The sequence below is a fragment of the Cetorhinus maximus genome, chromosome 10, assembly GCF_964194155.1.
Source record: "Cetorhinus maximus chromosome 10, sCetMax3.hap1.1, whole genome shotgun sequence".
Lineage (NCBI taxonomy): Eukaryota > Metazoa > Chordata > Chondrichthyes > Lamniformes > Cetorhinidae > Cetorhinus > Cetorhinus maximus.
The window spans coordinates 133,688,473-133,707,367 of record NC_135888.1 but is presented as its reverse complement, the minus strand read 5'-3'; the positions used below and the strand labels follow the sequence as shown (position 1 = coordinate 133,707,367).

Genomic DNA, 18,895 nt, shown 5'->3' with positions numbered 1-18,895 from the left:
TGAGAGTGACTGCCCTTGACATCATGAACTGCAGCGGCTCAAGAGGGTAGCTCACCACCACCTTCTCAAGGGCAATTAGGGATGGGCAATAAATGCTGGCCCAGCCAGCGATGCCCACATCCCATAAATAAATAAGTAAAAAGATTATTATAGAGGTTACAGACGACTTGCCCCCCCCCACCACTCTCCCCGGAAGCAAAGTTGATGTGGAGCCAACCTACTCCACGCTGGCCCGCCTCGAAGCTATAACGCGCTATGGGTGGGCTAAACCAGGGCCAAGTGGGTCACCCTCACCAGGGAGGAAGTCTCGCCATCGGGAGCTGCTGGTCAATCCACCTCGGCAGTGTCAAGAACGCGTTCACGGGTGCTGCCGGGCCTGCAACAGGAAACAAGAAGAAGGAGCAATGGATCCCCGGAAACAGGCCGGGGAAGGTAGGAAGGGAGCCGGAGGGGCAGTGTGAGTGGTGGGTTTAAGGTAGTAGGCGGGTAGGAAAGGTGTGGGGAGGCCGTTCCCCTGATCTGCAGAGGGCAACCTAGGAAGATAGAAGCTCCCCTTCCTTCCCGCTCTTTGAAGAATTTATTTTAAAAAATCGTGCTGCCCACTCCCATCCCAAATGTTTTATGGTGTGGACAGGGTATCATCAGGGTCAATTGGCTTGGTAACAAGCCAACAGGGTGACATTGCCTACATGGCAATGCAGGCTTGAAGGGCCTTATAACGTACTCCTGTTCTTCTTTCTTATGTTCTTCTGATATAATTGTAAAGGAGAGAAGTTATGTTAATCTTGTGTAGAGCCTTGGTTAGGCCGCAGTGGGAGAGCTGTGAACAGTTCTGATCTCCACATTGAAGAAAGAATTTCGAGGCACTGGAGGAGGAACAATGGTTGATACCTGAACTGAGAGGTTATATCTAAAAGGGCGAGAAGACTGAGGGTAACCTGATCTTCATGATTCTGAAAGGGTTTGATAGGACAGAATTAGAAAGGCTTCCCACATCTAGAGATGGACGAGGCAGATAAAGAACGTGCTGACACCTGTTTTCCATGGCTATTTTTTCCTGGATGGCTTGAAGTCAGAGGCTACAGCTTGAGGGGCACCATTCCATATCAAGCATGGCCGGCCAGGGGTCTCTCCTGCTCCTACCACCTGCCAATGGTGTCCGTTGGAAAGATTTGCAGGTTGATGGTCAACCTGTTTGGCCACGTTATGAACACACCTTCCTTAGCTATCAAGTCCCGGAGGTGGACTCGAACCCAGAGCTCCTGGTTCACTGGCAAGATGCGATTCACTGCGCCACAAGACTTCCCCTTTTTGATAGGATAGACGTAGAGAAATTTTTTCCACCTGCAGGGAGATCAGAACTGGGGTCATAAATTGTCACAAATAAATCGAATAGGAAATTCAGCAGAAAAGTCTTTACCCAGACAGTGGTGAGAATGTGGAAGTCGCAACCACAGGGAGTGTTTGAGATGAATTGCATAGATGTATTTAAGAGGAAGTTAGATAAGCAGATGAGGGAGAAAGGAATAGAAGGATGTGCTGATAGGGTGAAATGAAAAAGGGTGGGAGGAGGCTTGTGTGGAGCAGGAACAGACCTGTTGGGCTGAATGGCCTCTTCTTGTGCTGTAAATACTCTGTGAGATTCCTCTCCTCCAGCAGACCTCTGGGCTAATCTGTTTGGTGAGAACGTATATTTTTTGAACAATCTGTATTTTTTGTTCTGTTCAGGAGAGCAGGGAGCCGTGGTGGGAGTGCCGTGTGCGGTACCTGACATTTCTGGGGATCGGGAAGGACCCACGCACTTTTGGCCTCATTGTGGACACAGGACTCCAACGCTTTGAGTGCCATGTTTTCTGGTGTGAGCCTGACGCCGGCTGCATCTCTGAGGCCATTCAGGCCGCTTGCATGGTGAGTCTTCTTGTAGCTAGCACTAGGTGTCACTAAAGAGCCTGTACTGGCTCTTTCTGTTGCTCCCATTCCCCATGGCCCTGCAATTTAGGATCATGGAGTAACTGAACCTGGTAACACAGAAGGAGGCCTTTCAGCCCATCATGCCTGTGCTTGTTCTTTGAAAGAGCAATCCAATTAGCTCCATTTTTTCCCTATAGCCATTGTAAAATACATAAACCCGGGGTAACTGAACCAACATCAACACAATTCATAGCATGTATACCTATTGGGATTGTACACAGTGAGGCCTAATGAAAGGGGCCCAGGTGTGGGATATTTCTTTTTAATTTATTCATTCATGGCGTGTGGGCGTTGCTGGTGAGGCCGGCATTTATTGCCCATCCCCAGTTAACCTTGAGAAGGTGGTGGTGAGCTGCCTTCTTGAACCGCTGCAGTCCCTGTGGTGTAGGTCCACAGTGCTGTTAGGGAGGGGTGTTCCAGGATTTTGACCCAGCGACAGTGAAGAAACGGCGATATATTCCCAAGTCAGGATGGTGAGTGGCTGGAGTGGGACTAATTGGATAACTCGCTCAAAGAGCCAGCACAGACACGATTGGCCAGATGGCCTCCTCTTATACCATGATCTCTTCAGGAAATTGTCATTGAATATGGGCAGTATCAGGTTCGACTGTGTTGGACTCTAAGGTGAAACATCCTTCGAAAGAGACAGAGGAGAGAAAATAATCCTCCCCCAATTATCTCTCCAGGGAATCATGCTGCCCCCCCCTCCCCCACCTCCCGGGCTTTCCATCCCTCTTTAAATGATGTGCTGTTGAGGTGGTTGAACTCTGCCCTTGCTCCTCACGTGGTGTTGGTTAACCCTGTGATGTCCTTCTATCCAACAGCTGCAATATCAGAAGTGCTTGGTGGCCGCAGCTCCCTCGTCAAGACCCAAGAGGGCCATCCGCTCACAGTCGCCCCCCGCAGGCCTGAAGAAGCACCTATCGCCCCCAGCGATTGACGGTGCGGGACCCGCGCCCGGACCCCTCCTTTCCACCCCCAAGTGCGCCAGCGGCTCCAATCTGAAGCGTGGCATGCTGGCACTGCTGGACACTTTCAAACATAAGCACTCGGTGTTACAAATGCCATAGTGTTGCGGAGGAAGGTGCTGGGGGGGCAGGGGAGGAGGGAGTGTAAGGGGTTGGGGGGGGGGAGGGGGGGAGCCACGTTGGGAGGGGAGGGGGAGGGGCACGAGATGGGAGGGAACTGTGTTGGGCGCAGAGGGAGAGGGGGTGAGTGGGGGGAGGGAATGGGTTAGGGTGCTGCGTCAGGTGGGAGAGAGGAACGGAGCCATGTTATGTAGGGGAGGGGGGAGGGGGGGAGAGGGGTGGGAGCCACATTGGGTGGCGGGAGGTGGGGGGGTTGCCTGCAAGGGGAAGGACCCCAGATATAGGGTGGTGGGTTAGGTGGGGGAGGGGGGAGTAAGCATGAGGGAGAGGGGGTATGGGAGGAAGGGAGTTGAGTTAGGTGGGGAGGGGGATTGGCGTGATGGGGAGGGAGCCATTTTGTATATGAGGGGGGAGAGGGAGAGGGTGGGGTGGTAGGGAACTATGTTAGGTGCGCGGGGAGGGGGGGGTGGAGGAGGGTGTTGGGTTGGGTGTGGGAGTGGCAGAGGACGAGGGGAGGGAAGGGACACACACGAGGGAAGGATGGGGCTTTAATCAGTAGTGCATCTGAGGTCTTTGACAATTACTGTATAGAAATAGCTGTGAGTTGCATCCATTTTAATTTTGTACAAGTGTTGTAGAGCAAAGGGGAAAATTCCCGGTAGGAAAGTTGGGTGTTTGTAAGGACGGTGTGGGACACCGAATTCATTTCAATTCCGGTTTTGGCTGCAGTTAACACGAGAGGGTCTGAAATTCCTGGGGCATGAGCTCACTTTGCTAACACAAGGGCGGACACCTGGCTAGGGCAAGCTACACGAGCGAATTGTTAACACTGACTCTTCCCCAATCACCAGCTGCTGCTCTGTTGGAAGAATTCACAGGAAAAACAGAATCCCTGAGGAAATTAACCCACAAGGACTGAAGAACAGGAGGAGGCCATTCAGCCCTTCAAGCCTGTTCCGCCATTCAATGAGAGCGTGGCTGATCTGCGTCTTGACTCTATCTGCCCAGGTTGGTTCCATATCCCTTGATGCTCTAACCCAACAAAAAACTATTAATCTCAGTCTCGAAACCTCCAATTGACCCCCAGCAACCACTGGCCCAGAAGGAAACAACAGTAAAAGCTGGGAAATAAGAACACTGGTCTGAAATGGTCTTATATACCTTAAAATGGGACACCAGTGAAAACTGGGAAATAAGAGTGCTGGTCTGAACTGTTTTTTCCTTCTCGGATTGTGGGGGGGGTGGGGAGAGAGAGTTTCAGATTCCCACTATCCTTTGTGTGAGGATTTGTTTCCTGATGTCCCCCCTGAATGGCCTGGCCCTGATATTAAAGTTATGCCCCTTATTCTGGACTCCCCCCACGCGAGAAATGGTTTCTCCCAGTCCACCTTACCCTCGTCATCTTAAGCACCTCAATTAGATCACCCATGCTGAAGGAAATAGGGGAGGGATGATGGTGGTGTAGTGATAATGTCACTGGACACGTAATCCAGAGGCCCAGGCTAATGTCCCGGGGACATGGGGTCATATTGCTGTTGGAATTTGAATTCAGTGAATAAATCTGGAATGAGAAAGCTTGTCTCAGTAACGGTGACCATGACATCAATCATTGATTGTTGTAAAAACCCATCTGGTTCATCGCTGCCTCTTTAGGGAAGGGAAATCTGCTGTCCTTACCTGGCCTGGCCTACATGTGACTCCAGACCCATAGCAGTATGGCTTACTCTTAAAGGCCCTCTGAAACAGCCTAGTAAGCCACTGAACAAGGATATTTAGGGATATGATGGATACCAAATGCTGGCCTTGCCAGTGATGCCCACGTCCTATGAAAAAATAAATTTTTTAAAAATTAGCCTAGTTTGTGCAACCTGACCTTGTAATCTCATGCTTTTATACTCAGTTCCTTTCTGGTGAATCCCCCTCCAAAGCCGTTGGGGTAGCACCTGCCCCAACATAACCTTGGAGGGTGAAAGCCCTTCCCCACCCCCCTCCCCCAATTAAGAGTGCCCGAGACTCTTCAGCACTGAAGACGACACTCAATGACAAACATTCCTCAGCTGTCAGTACAGCCATCAACCTTCTGAGTTCAGGAACCCCTGTGGAATCAGCACCCTTTAGTCTATTAAAGGGCTGGGATCATTTCTAAAGGCTTCAAAAGGCATCATGCCAGCTCCCTGTTGGCGGTGAGTTGCACTGAGACCCATGAATGGCACAATGGGCAGCCTCTCCCGGGAAATGTGGGAAACCAAGGGAAACCAGGGTTAAATTATAACAGGCTGCACGGACTAGGCTTGTACTCACTCGGGTGTTGAAGATTAAGGGATGGTCTGGATGGAGTTGGCCATTTAGGATTGCGCTGAAGGGAAATTTTCTCTGAAATTCAGACGGTTATGAATCTTTGGAATTCTCTGCCGCAGAGGGTTGTGGATACTCAGTCGGTGATTATGTTCAAGACTGACATTGATAGATTTCTGGGCATTAAGGAATCAAGGGTCATGGGATAGGACAAGAAAGTGGAATTCAGGTAAAAGGGGCTATATGGCCTATTCCTATTTCTCATGTTCTAACTTCCTTCCAGGTAGTCCTCCCTGGTGCGGGGAAGGCTGGGCAGGTGATCAGCCCCTGGGTTCCCCTCATGGGAATTTAAAGGGGCAGTGCTGGTATAACCAGGAGCCATTTCAAATTCTCTCATCGCCGGCAATTTTGGGCTCTTCGTGTTTTCCTCGTTAAAGTTGCCGCCAATTAAAAATGTTCTTGAAGGCGATGTTATCACATTGCGATCACAGGGATTGGTGGAGAGCGATGTTGTGAACAACCCATTGTTTATTAAATAAATGAAGATGTGAAAATGAGAATGATGGCAATTTTTAATAATTTGAGCCCTCAGGCATCAGTGGAACTCACCTGACAACACTCAGTCTCACTACTTCAATTGTCCCTTGCAAATCCTCTTTGCATTTCGGTCTTGCTCCTACTAAAATATCTGAAGTATATTCTCTGATAGAAAGAGTGAGAAATAAAAACTTCTCCCCCACCCAAACCTGTCCCCTCTCCCAAGTCAAGAACTGCAGAGGGCAGCAGGAGATGATTCTCGGACAAGGTGAATGGAGAGAGTACGAGGGGAGGTAGGAGAAAAACTGAGAAAGAGACAAGTTCAGGGGAGGAATGTGGCAGAAGCAGTTGACTGGATGCTCTCAATCTTGGTGACAAAGTCCATGAGCTCGTCACACTTCTTGTTGAAAGTGAGGATGGAGAGGACTGGGTAGAGAGGGTTTAAGGAGAAGGTTTAGAAAGAAGCCTCAGGTTTCATTTGCATTCCAGAGTGTTCCTGGAGTTTTGAACACCTCCAGCTCTATTCCCGCAAAACTCCTGACCTTCCCTTCCCGGCTCCCGCATTCACCGATATTATTAATGGTCCTCCGTCTTCAGGTACTGTCCCCCTCCCCTTCAAATCGGCTTTCTGCCCCTGCCCCAGCACTGAAACAGGCCTTATCCAAGGCACTGTGACAAAGGTACGATTTCCCTCCTCACCCTGTCTGTGGCCTTTGACACGGTTTGACCACACCATCCTCCTCCAACACCTCTCCACTGTTGTCCAGCTGGGTAGGACTGCTCTCACCTAGTTCTATTCTTATCTATCTAATCGTAGCCAGAGAACCGCTTGTGATGGCTTCTCTTCCTGTCCCGGCACCATTACCTCTGGTCCCCTTCTATTTTTGTCGAATTGCTGTCCCTTGGTGATAGCATCGAAAACACGTCCCTTTTCTACGTGAGCACTGATGACACCCAGCTCTACCACATCGCCCCATCTTGCTACCAGGGTAATGTCGGACCGACTGTTGTCCTGTGTCACCCTCTTTCAGCGGGAGGCACTGTAGCGATCAGGAATGCAACCACGGTTGAGTTTTCTCAACCCGATTACAGTGCTGGCTGAAAGAAGCTGACTCAACTCAGTTCTGAGGAAGAGTCACATTGGACTCGAAACATTAACTCAGTCTCAGACTGGAGTTGAAACATAAAGTAAGAAATAGGAGCAGGAGTAGGGCATAGGGCCTTCTGCTCCGCCATTGAATAAGATCATAGTCCATCTTTTACTTCAACTCCAGCGTCCCAACCCCCTTATCCCTTAATTCCCTAGTCCCAAAGTCCTGTGGTGTAGTGGTTTGAGTCTCTGCCTCTGAGCCAGAAGCTCTGGGTTTGAGTCCCATCCCAGAACTTGATGTCCAAGGAAGGTTTGTTTATAGTGCAGCCAAAACCACAAATCCTTTCAACGCACGCCAATGGTGGGTGGTAAGAGCGGGAGAGATTCCTGGTCAGCCTGGTCAGTGATGGAAAGAAATTTGGAGCCTCCACCATCACTACCCATAGCTCCAGACTGCAACATGCATGTAAAAGTGCATGTTGCCATAGCAACCACAGCTCCCCGAGATGGGAATCCCCAAAGATTCGCAGCCCTGTGAGTGTAGAAATTTCTCCCTATCTCAGTGCGAAATGACCAATCCCCTAATGAACCTGTTTTTACTGCGTTATTAGAGGAGTCCCCAGAGTCTTAACAAACGCAGGCCACAGTTGAGGTTGAAGTTGCAGGTGAATTTTCTCCTCTGCATTCACTGCAGCAGCTTCAGCTGGACACAGCATATGGTGCCAATCTGCAGTACGTCAGAAGAAGGAATTAATCAGATCACAATTATTGGCCGCAGATATTTAACTGATGCACTTTACATAACATGGATAAAAGACCATTTCTCAACATCACTGAAAGGTGACCTGCAAACAACAGGCCACATTTCCACTTGTGGGGAAGAGCAAAACCAAAGGCCATGAATATAAGACACTCACCAAGAAATCCAATAGGGAGTTCAGAAGAAACTTCTTTTCTCAAGAGAGTGGAGAGAACATGGAACTCACTACCACAGGGAGCGGCTGAGGTGAAAAGCATGGGGAGACGGTGGCAGAGTGATAGTGACTGGGCTTAGCAAGCCAGAGGCTCAGGCTAATACCACAGCAGCTGGTGGAATTTAAATTCAATTAATAAATCTGGGATTTAAAGCTGGTCAGCCTCACTAATGCCCTTTAGGGAAGGCAATCTGCCGTCCTTACCTGGTCTGGGCCTACATGTGACTCCAGACCCACAGCAATGTGGCTGACCCTTTGAAATGGCCTAGCAATTAGGGATGAACAACGAATGCTGGCCTTGCCAGTGATGCCCACATCCCATGAAAGAATTTTAAAAAATTTAGGGGAAGTTAGTAAAACGCATGAGGGAGAAGGGGGGTAGAGGGCTACAAAGAGTATTTACATAAGGATAGATGGGAGGAGGCTTGAATGGAACATAAATACCAGTATGGACTGGGTCGAATGTGCTGTGTAGCCAATCAAACAAAATATGACACTGAGCCACACAATAAGGTATCAGGGCTGGGGGCCAAAAGGGTAGGTTTTAAGGAGAATCTTAAAAGGTGTCAAAAAGTATAGAGGCAGGAAGGGGGGAATTACAGAGCTTAGGACCTCAGCAGCTGAAGGAGCGATGGAAACTGGGATGCTCAATAGGTCAGAATGATCTAGAAGTTGGTTTAACACAGTGGAGATGAACCATCTAGGCACATCCAAAATGCTGTGAAAAAGAACCCTGCAGCACTCTTTACACCTTCAGGATGGGAACTGTTCGGTAAGGGGGCAATTGGAGCATTATGTGGGGAAAGGTGAGGTTATTTACTTTGGTAAGAAGAATAGAAAGACAGAATTTTTTATAAATAAATGTCGATGTTCAGAGGGATTTTGTATATGCCCTTGTAGAAGAAAGTTAACATGCAGGTTCAGAGAGCAATTGGAAAAGTAAATGGTGTGTTGGTCTTTTGTGGCAAGTGGTTAGAGTATAGGATAAAGTTTTGCTGCAATTGCACAGGGCTTTGGTGAGACCAGACCTGGAGCATTATGTACAGTTTTGACCTCTGTACCTAAGAAGTGGATGGAACAAAAGTTTATTTAATTGATTCCTGTCCTTGTCCTATGAAGAGAGATCAATGGGCCTATCCTTTCTGGAGTTTAGTAGAATGAGAGGTGATCTCATTGCACTATATACAATTCTTAGGGGGCTTGCCACGGTAGATGCTGAGGGGCTTGTTCCTGCTGATCGGAGAGTCTCGGACTAGGGGGCACCCTCTCAGGACAAAGGGGTCGGCCATTTTGGATTGAGACAAAAAAAAACTCTTCACTCAGACACCCGGTGATTCTTTGGAATTCTCTAACCCAGGGAGCTGTGGATGCTCAGTCAATGAGCATATTCAAGGCTGAGATCAATAGGGAACCAAGGGATATGGAGATGGGACGGGATTTAGAATCAGCCATGATAACTAAAAGGTGGAGCGGGCTCGAGCAGCCCTATGTCCCACTCCTTCCTGTTCCTTCTGTAACCAGTAGCAAGGGCAGTCCTGATCTGCACTCGGGTGACTGGGCCCTCAAACTGAATTGCCCCGCTGCCGGTGTACAAAATAAAACAAAAACAAACAAAAACAAATCACCGAATCATAAGTTTTTATTTACAATCATCTTACAAGCCTGATCCAGGCATTGTCACACTGGGATGCTGGGCCAACCCACAGGTAACGGCACCATGTCAGGCCTCATGTGGTCTCATTACAGCGCGTGAATGATGGTTCTGTTGCGCAATTGTTGCACGTACTCCTTGGCCTGGTCAAAGCCGGTAGTCTTCTTCTCCACTGGGGGTCTTCCTTCCACCAGCTTGACGAAGTAGTGGCAGTAGACTCTATCCATGATGCCAAACATCCCTCTGCCATGGTATCGAATCCTCTTCAGATACTGGCCCTTACCCGAGAATGACTCGGCTGAAAAAGGTTGGGGAGAAGGAGCAGGAAATGAAATGGAGCCTGTCGGGAGATGGTCTAACTTTGTTGCTCCTTGCCTTCAACTTCTGTGCCACCCTGTGACTCAGTAGGTAGCAGGCTTGCCCCCAAGTCAAGAGGTTGAGAGTTCAAATCCCACTCCAGGACCTGAGCACAAAAATCTGGGCTAACACCCCAGTGCAGTGCCGACGGAGTGCTGCACTGTCAGAGGCGCTGTCTTTTAGATGAGGTGTTAAACTAAGGTCTTGTCTGCCTCTCAGGTGGATGTCAAAGATCCCATGGCATATTCCAAAGAACAGCAGGGGAGTTCTCCCCAGTGTCATGGGTCAATATTTATCCCTCAATCAACATCACAAAAAGCAGATTATCTGGTTATTATCACATTGCTGTTTGAGGGAGCTTACTATGTGCAAATTGGCTGCTACATCTCCTACATTACAAAATGACTCCTACATTTCAAAAATGACTATACTTCAAAGTATTTAATGGCAGTAATGTGCTTTGAGATCCCAGTAGATCTGAAAAGCATAATATAAATGCAAGTCTTTTTTTCCCTCCAAATGAACATCGTTGAGGAGATGGTTGTGTAGTGGTAATGTCACTGGACTAGTAACCCAAAGGGTCTGGGCTAATGCTCTAGGGACATGAGTTCAAATCCTATCACAGCAGCTGGTGGAATTTAAATTTGAATAATTAATAAGTCTGGAATTGAAAGCTGGTAATGGTGGCCATGAAAATTCCCTCACTGATGCCCTTTAGCGCCCTGCCCTGGTCTGGCCTACCTATGACTCAGATCCACATCAATGTGATTGACTCTTTACTGCCCTCTGAAATGGCCTAGTTAGCCACTCAGTTCAAGGGCAATTAGGGATGGGCAACAAATGCTGGCCTTTCATCCCATGAAAGAATTCAGAAAACTAAAATAGATTATATGGTTTATTCATTACATTGCTGTTTGTGGGAGCTTGCTGTGTGCAAATTGGCTGCCACACTTCTGAAATTACAGCAGTGACTACACTTCAAAAAGTACTTCACTGGCTGTAAAGCGCTTTGGGATGTCCTGGGGTCAGGAAATGTGTTATAGAAATGAAGTACAATACTGGTGATTGTGAAACTACAGAATTGTCGTTAAATTACTGGGGTCCATATTTACCTATGTACAGGTTCGATCTGTACTCCAGGTTGTGGTTCCTCACCGCCATTTCTTGAGCTTCCAAAAGAATCTGGAAGAGGCAATAAACAGAAACACAGATTGAAGAACAACACAGGGCAGCCATCGCAAACAAACAGGTCAAAACCCCAACTACAACTAGAGGGGAAAATGGTGAGACAGAGAGAGACTGCAAAGAAAGAAACTTGAATTTATACACCACCTTTCACAACAACAGGATGTCCTAAAGCATTTTACAGTCAAAGAAACGCTCTCAGATTGTTGTTGTTGCTGTTGTAATGCAGGAATGCGGCAGCTAATTTGCGCATGACAACTTGCATTGATAATATAATGCAATGCAAACCTCCCAAGGTGCTTCATAGGAGCGATTATAAAACAGGCCAGGCTACATCGGGAGATTTTAGCACCAAAAGCTCAGTTAAAGCGGCAGGTTTTAAGAAGCGCCTTAATAGTGGAGGGAGAGGTAGCGAGGTTTCGGAAGGAAATTCCAGGGCTCAGTGCCCCGGCAGCGGTGCAGCAAAAGAGATGGGGGCTGTACAAGAGGCCGGAGCTGGAGCAGTGAAAGATCTCAGAGGATTATGGGTTTATTGAAGCTTACAGAAAAGGCAACGAGATAAAGACCATATAATCTGATGTTAGCCGCGGGATAAATATTGGCCAGAATATCAGGAGAATTCCCCTGTTCTTCTTTAGTAATGCTCCACCCAAAGAATATTAACGAATAATATTCACCCTGAGAGGGGAGATGGGGTTTTAGTTTAATGTCACGTCTGTCAGGAGGTACCTCTGATAGTGCAGCACTCCCTTGGTACTGCAGCCAATTGGTTGCCTAGATTTTGTGCTCAAGATTCTGGAGTGGGACTCAAACTCCCAGCCTTGTGATTCAGAGGTGAGGGTGCTCCCCAAAGCCAGAGTTGATGCCAGAACTGACTGCGGAACTAATTCCAACAACTGGTGCGATTGCAATGTGAAGGTTGGTGAATTTATTTCCAAGTACCCTTCAGCCTTCGTCTCCACCTTCCTGCCCTCATCACCAGGCTGCGCTGATTTCTCGGGTATTGGCATCTCTCCAAGGAACACTGGAACAGGAGGAGACCCCTCAGCCCCTCAAACCTGTTCTGCTGCTGTTCGATTGGATCATGGCTGATCTGTACCTCCACTCCATGGTCCTTGCTACCCCTTATGAAACAAAAATCTGATGATCGCCAAAACTCCAACTGACCTAGCAATTTCCAGTGCTCCTGCAGTGCAACAGGCATGAAATGTACTTCAGGCAGTTCCCAATCCAGCACACTTGCAACGGAGTCAGAAAGCCATGGGTTCAAGTTCCACTCCAAAGTCTGGTGTGCAAAATCCTGGCTGGTACTCCGAATGCAGTCCTGAGGAAGCCCCACACTGCTGGAGATGCAGTTTTCCAGGTGAGACCCTATTTGCACTCTGTAGTCACAATCCAGGTGACTTTGGTCCAGTGTTATTGGGTTAAAAGTGTGACGACACAGGTGTAAAATCTTTACCCTAGGTTCCTTTGAACCTCAATTAAACATACAGTGTTATAATTAGACTTTGGGTGAGATTTTAAACTGAAGCCCTGTCTGTCCTCTCAAGTGGATGTGAAACACATTTTCAAAGAAGAGCAGGTGAGTCCTGGCCAATGTTTATCCCTCCACCAAAATCACTAAAAGATTATCTAGTTATTATCATATTCCTGTTTGTGAGAACTTGCTGTGCACACATTGGCTGCCATGTTTCCTACATTTCAACGATGACTATACTTCAAAAAGATACTTCATTGGCTGTAAAGTGTTTTGGATTTCCTGAGGCTGTGAAAGGCGCTTTAGAAATGCAAATGACTTCTTTCTTTCTAAGTGTCAGTGTTTAAAAATTAGCCAACCAGGCAAGTCAATATCACCAATTGTCCAAATCCCCTTATTCCTTACCTCCAGCATAACCTTTGCTCCCTTTTTGTCATTGAACTGCAGCTGGGCAACAGCTTGGTCAAAGGTCATCCCTCTGATCTGCAACACAAACATTAGGGTTAAAATCCTTCACACAGTCACAGGAATCTCATGCAGTAACTCACTCTTCTTCTCAGGCAGTCCCTTGGGGTGGAGGATGACTTGCCTCCACACTAAAAACGAGTTCTCGGGTGACTGAAGAGTCCAACGCGCGATCTACAGTCACTGTCGATGCTTGGCCCTTGGCGATGAGGCTCGAAGAGTTCAGCTTCTTCCCGGATGTTTTCCCTCCGATTTGGGCGATCTTGGGCCAGGGATTCCCAGGTGTCGGTGGGGATGTTACACTTTGTCAAGGAGGCTTTGAGGGTGTCCTTGAAGTGTCTCCTCTGCCCTCCAGGGGCTCGCTTGCCCTGTCGAAGCTCTGAGTAGAGCGTTTGTTTCAGGAGTCTCGTGCCAGGCATGCGGACGATGTGGCCCGTCCGGCAGAGCTGACTGAGCCTGGTCAATGCTTCGAAGCTGGGGATGTCGGCCTGAGTGAGAACACTGATGTTGGTGCGCCTATCCTGCCGATGGATTGGCAGGATCTTGCGGAGGCAGCACTGGTGGTACTTCTCCAGAGTTTCAAGGTGCCTGCTGCACATGGTCCACATCTCTGAGCCATAGAGGAAGGTGGGTATCACTACTGCTCTGTAGATCGTGAGCTTGGTGCCAGGTTTGAGGTCCTGGCCTTCAAACACTCTCTTCCTCAGGCGGCGGAAGGCTGCACTGGCACACTGCAGGCAGTGTTGAACCTCGCCATCAAGGTACCTTAGACAGCACCTTCCAAACCTGCAACCTCGACCACCTAGAAGGACAAGGGCAGCAGATACATGGGAACAAGTTCTCCTCCAAGCCACACACCAACCTGATTTGGAAACATATCGCCATTCCTTCACTGTCGCTGGGTCAAAGTCCTGGAATTTTCTCCCTAACAGCACCGTGGGTGTACCTACACCACACAGGCTGCAGTGCTTTGAGAAGATGGCTCACCACCACCTTCTCAAGGGCAATTAGGGGTGGGGCAGTAAATGCTGGTCTAGCCAGTGACACTAGCAACTTGAAGATAAATTTTTAAAAACCCAAATAAATACAGAGTGAAAATTGGGAGCAAAGGAACATCCTTGGAGGATGAGGGAATGGGTCCAGACACTGATGGGAGCTGTCTGCTTCTTCTACTTGGGACCTGCCCCTTCCACACCATCCTGAGAAATTCCTCCTTTCTGGATTGGTTAAACGCTGGGATTATATGCAGAAGGTGAACAGAAGACCCTCTGCGCCATGCAGCCTGTTGAGGTACAGGTAGAGAGGGATCCAGCAGGACCGATCCTCACTCCATGACTCATTTCCCTGGGCCACTGTTGGCTTTGCTTGCAGGGTGCAATCTGCCCTCAGGGTTGAGAAGAGGCGGGGGTTTCTACAGCTCCGAACGGAGGACGAGGAGGAGGAGAAATTATGGGCAAGAAAGCCGAAGGTTTCTTTTTTTTTCTTGATGAGGTTCTCCACAAGCCGGGGAAACCTATAAAAGAGGGAGCCTGAGCCCTTGGTCACTTTGTGAGAGGATTACTGCCTCAGTCAGCCAGCTCGGCCTGGACTCCCAGGCTTGGCACTGCCTGTGGTGGGAGAGAGTGAGGTCGAGCAAGCTCCCGGCGGGTGGGCAGATCTAGCAGACGCCCCTGAGGTGGGGAGGGCGGGGAATCGCACTCTGCAGTGGTAAGAATGGGACTGTGGTGCTGAGCCTCTCCACCACATCCCCATTCATTTACTATCCACTGAGCTGCTCAATTTTGGGTCATATTAAAAAGGAGGAAACCCCAGATCCAAACTCCCAGAGAAAAACAGGCTTACCTTTCACATTATATTACCAAAATATGCACATACCATTTGCACCAGGTACATTACCAAAATAACCATAAAACAAGCCTTCACCCGGCACATTACCACAATAACCATAAAAAAAAGACTTACCATTTTGGCCAGATACCACATTTTGTCCTTGCTGTACTTGATTTGCCTCCTGCAGTGGTAAATCTCCTGTTGAAACACAAAGGGCCTTTTACCATCAAATCCTGCACCCTCAGGTCAGTAACCGGGCTGTGGCTGCGGCAATGGGACCACAGACCACACTCTGCCCCCTCTTCAGTGGGACTTTTTATTCTTTTATGGGATGTGGGGGTGTCGTTGGCAAGGCCAGCATTTGTTGCCCATCCCTAATTGCTCTCAAACTGAGCGCTCGGCCATTTCAGGGGGCAGTTAAGAGTCAATCACATTGCTGTGGGTCTGGAGTCACATGTAGGCCAGGCCTTTGACAACAGTCGGTGATAGTCTCATGGTAATCGTTACTGAGGCCAGCTTTACATTTCCAGATTTATTAATTGAATTTAAATTCCACCAGGATTATTAGTCCAGTGACATTACCACTACCCCACCACCTCCTGAGTGTGATAACAGGAAGATCAGACCCTGAGGCTTGAATCGCGAAGCCAACAGCTTCAGCCCTTCTAAATTCGGCTTGTGCCCGCAGAAAACATTCCGAGCTGTGGTGACATTAGAGTCACGTCGCCCTGGGATCAAACTCCATCCCAGGACAGGCGGACCACCCTGGGGTTGAAGCCAATGACAAAAAGGTCAGGTGTACAGTCACCTTTGACAAATAATAAAAAGCCCCAGCTCAGAGTTGCCTGATTTGGGCTCGTCAGTGATCAGTTTGACCCATGGAAACTGTTGTGGATTTTGTATTATAAAGAGAAGATGGAGACTCCGGAGAAGGCTCAAAGAGGATTTAGTGGAATGGTACCCGGACTGAGGGGACAGACTGAGCAGACTGGGGCTCCTTTTTCTCTTGGAAAGAGAAGGCCGAGGGTGTGACCCGATCGAGCTCTTTAAAATGATTCAAGGGGTGGGGTGGGGGGGAGAAAATGTTTTCAATTGTGGGGGAGTCCAGAATGAGGTGTCATAAATGCAAGATAATCACTAATAGATCCAGTAGGGAATTCAGGAGAAACTTTCTCACTCTCTGGATAATAATGTGGAACTCACTACCGCAGGGAGTGGGTTGAGGTGAACTGTATAGATACATTTAAGGGGAAACTAGGTGACCTTCTATTACTTTGTCCCTCGTGTATTTACACTTGGTAGGATTGGATTAAAGTGGGAGGAGACTCATGTGGAATATAAACAACAGCATCGACAAGTCGGGCTGAATGGCCTGTTTCTGTGCTGTACATTCATTGCCATTTAGGAACAGGCGCAGCAAAGGGTGCAACTTACCACTGGTCTGCGAGGCTCCTGTGGGAGCTGTGGAGGGTAAAGCACTCGGTTCTTCCTTTCCCAGTTCTTTGCAGGCAGAGCGAGGCTGGTGTGTATGTGGGACTGAGGGACGATGCTGCATGATGTGAGTAATCTGTGAGAGGAAAAGAACGACAAAGTTACATAGGAACTAGGAGCAGGAGAAGGCCATTCAGATCCTCAAGCCTGCTCCGCCACTCAACTAGGTCAAGGCTGACCTCGGAACACCATTTTCCAATGCGATCCCCCATTTCCCTCGATGCCGTTAGTGTCTAGAAACCTGTCAATCTCTGTCTTGAAGATACTCAATGACTGAGCTGCCACAGCCCTCTGAGGTAGAGAATTCCAAAGATTCACTATCCTCTGAGTGAAGAAATTCCTCATCTTTGTCCTAAATGGACTGCCCCCTTATTCTGAGACTGTGTCCCCTGGTTCTAGACCTCCAGCCCCCCTCCCCAAGCCAGGGGAAAACTGCATCTACCTGACTGAGCTTTGTAAGAATTTTGGAAGTTTTAATGAGATCACCTCTCATTCTTCTAAACTCTAGAGAATACAGGCCCAGTTTCCTCAATCTCTCCTCGTAGGACAATCCCGCCATCCCAGGGATCTGTCTGGTGAACCTCCCTCTATGGCAAGTACATTCTTCCTTAGGTCAGGAGACCAAAACTGTCCACAATACTCTATGGGACAGGACATTTACTCCCCTGTATATGCTGTAGCTCCCACTGCTGCTCTCTTCTGTCAGTTTAGTCAATGTGCCTGCATCCTTCAGGGGTCAGTTTACTTTGTAAGATAGGTTCGTACGCAGGCCCCCGCTGCAAGTCTGAGGTTCAAATGGGCAGAGTGGGTGGTTTAGCGGGCACCCCTCTGCATCAGAAGGTCATGGCTACACAACCCACTCCAGAGATTTGCACACAAAATCCAGGCTGCCATTCCCTGAGGCAGCTCCGCACTGTCGGAGGTACCATCTTTAGGATGAGATGTTTAACACTCCACCCTGCTCTCTTGCCCACATGTCTGTCCTTGGCTTGCTGCTTTGTTCCAGTGAAGCCCAACGCAAACTGGAGGAACAGCACCTCATCTTCCGACTAGGCACTTTACAGCCTTCCGGGCTGAATATTGAATTCAACAACTTTAGATCTTAAACTCCCCCTCCCCCCATCCCCACCCCGTTTCTCCCCCCTCCCTTATTTTTCAATAATTTATATAGATTCTTCTTTTCCTACCTATTTCCATTATTTTTAAATCTAAAACTAAAACTTTGTTAGTCTTTCCACCCCACCCCCACTAGAGCTGTACCTTGAGTGTCCTGCCTGCCATTCTTAATTAGCACTTTTCTTAGACAATATCAACACCTCTTTGATCCTTTTGTCTGTGACATCCTTTGATTATCTGCTCCTATCACTGCTTGCTTATCTCCACAATCACCACACCCTCAACTTCTCTCTCCCCCCGCACCCCCCACCTTAAACCAGCTTATATTTCACCCCTCTCCTAACTACACTCAGTTCTGCCGAAGGGTCGTGAAGACTCGAAACGTTAACTGATTTCTTCTCCACCGATGCTGCCAGACCTGCTGAGTTTTTCCAGGTAATTCTGTTTTTGTTCACTATTTCATAGAACAGGGCGCGTCCAATGTCAATATTAATCAGAGCTAGCATTACATTTTTTTAAAAAAAAAGCAGATTAGCTGGTCATTGTTGCTGTTTATGGGAGCTTGCTGTGTGCAAAGTGGCTGCTGCATTTCCTACATTACACCAGTGACTGTGTTTCAAATGTACTTCATTGGATGTAAAGCACTTTGGGGCAGCCCGAGGTTGAGAAAGGCGCTACAGAAATGCAAGTCGTTCTTTCTTTAACAGAGGACATGGTTCCTGAGTGAAGTCTTACCTGGAGTGAATGTGTGTCAGCAAATTCCTCACAGCAGCAACACCTACAACAGAGAGATACAGAAACAGTGAGAAACAGAGTGAAGGAAATAAAGTTTTTATTCAGTGAAAGATTAGAGACAGGGTCTGACCTGACTGTAAGGAAGCTGCCATGTTCCTATCCTCAGACCCAACTAATCCACACACACACTACAGATCAATCACTCGCTCCGCTATCGATGACAGTGGCTGCCCTGTTCCGTTTCTATATTAGACGCTGTTGCTCGGTGAATGTGGCCTGGATTGCGGTCCCCGCTTGCGGGGCTGCTGCCGGGAGGGGGAAGCGGATAGAGTTAGAGTCGGGGTCGGGGCGGTTGCGGTTTCGAAAGGGAGTTTCTGTCCGCGGCCGGGATCCGTACCCGGGAAACTGGCAACAATCTGGTGAAAGTGATACACCGCGTTCCACAGCCCAGAGAGAGAGAGAGGGGGAGGGAGAGAGAGAGAGGGAGGGAGAGAGAGAGAGAGAGAGAGGGGGAGGGAGAGAGAGAGGGGGAGGGAGAGAGAGAGAGAGAGGGGGAGGGGGAGGGAGAGAGAGAGGGGGAGGGGGAGGGAGAGAGAGAGGGGGAGGGAGAGAGAGAGAGAGAGAGAGGGGGAG

General features: G+C 48.6%; 2 protein-coding genes across 2 annotated transcripts in view; one reads left to right on the top strand and one right to left on the bottom strand.

Moving 5' to 3' along the window:
* Positions 1–3,050, top strand: part of apbb3 (amyloid beta (A4) precursor protein-binding, family B, member 3) — a 73,187-nt gene extending 70,137 nt beyond the window's left edge. The window contains exons 12-13 of the mRNA XM_078549764.1: positions 1,729–1,908; positions 2,796–3,050. Coding sequence (XP_078405890.1) covers positions 1,729–1,908; positions 2,796–3,041 — 426 coding nt within the window. The 3' untranslated portion in view covers positions 3,042–3,050. The remainder of the gene's footprint in view (positions 1–1,728; positions 1,909–2,795) is intronic.
* A 6,526-nt stretch (positions 3,051–9,576) lies between these two features.
* mrpl22 (mitochondrial ribosomal protein L22) lies at positions 9,577–18,685 on the bottom strand. The gene is made up of 7 exons (XM_078551190.1): positions 18,393–18,685; positions 18,263–18,305; positions 16,355–16,487; positions 15,053–15,118; positions 13,031–13,108; positions 11,076–11,145; positions 9,577–9,904 (listed from the first exon to the last, which is right to left on the bottom strand). Exons 1-7 carry the CDS (start codon positions 18,412–18,414, stop codon positions 9,696–9,698), a joined length of 621 nt encoding a protein of 206 aa, XP_078407316.1. The 5' UTR covers positions 18,415–18,685; the 3' UTR covers positions 9,577–9,695.
* Positions 18,686–18,895: the final 210 nt, after the last annotated feature.

Coding starts and splice junctions, on each gene's coding strand:
- mrpl22 (XM_078551190.1), bottom strand. CDS start 18,414: ATGGCAGCTTCCTTACAGTCAG. Junction 11,146..13,030: donor GAGCAAAGGTTATGCTGGAG/GTAAGGAATAAG, acceptor TGCCTCTTCCAG/ATTCTTTTGGAAGCTCAAGA. Junction 9,905..11,075: donor CAGATCGAACCTGTACATAG/GTAAATATGGAC, acceptor AACCTTTTTCAG/CCGAGTCATTCTCGGGTAAG.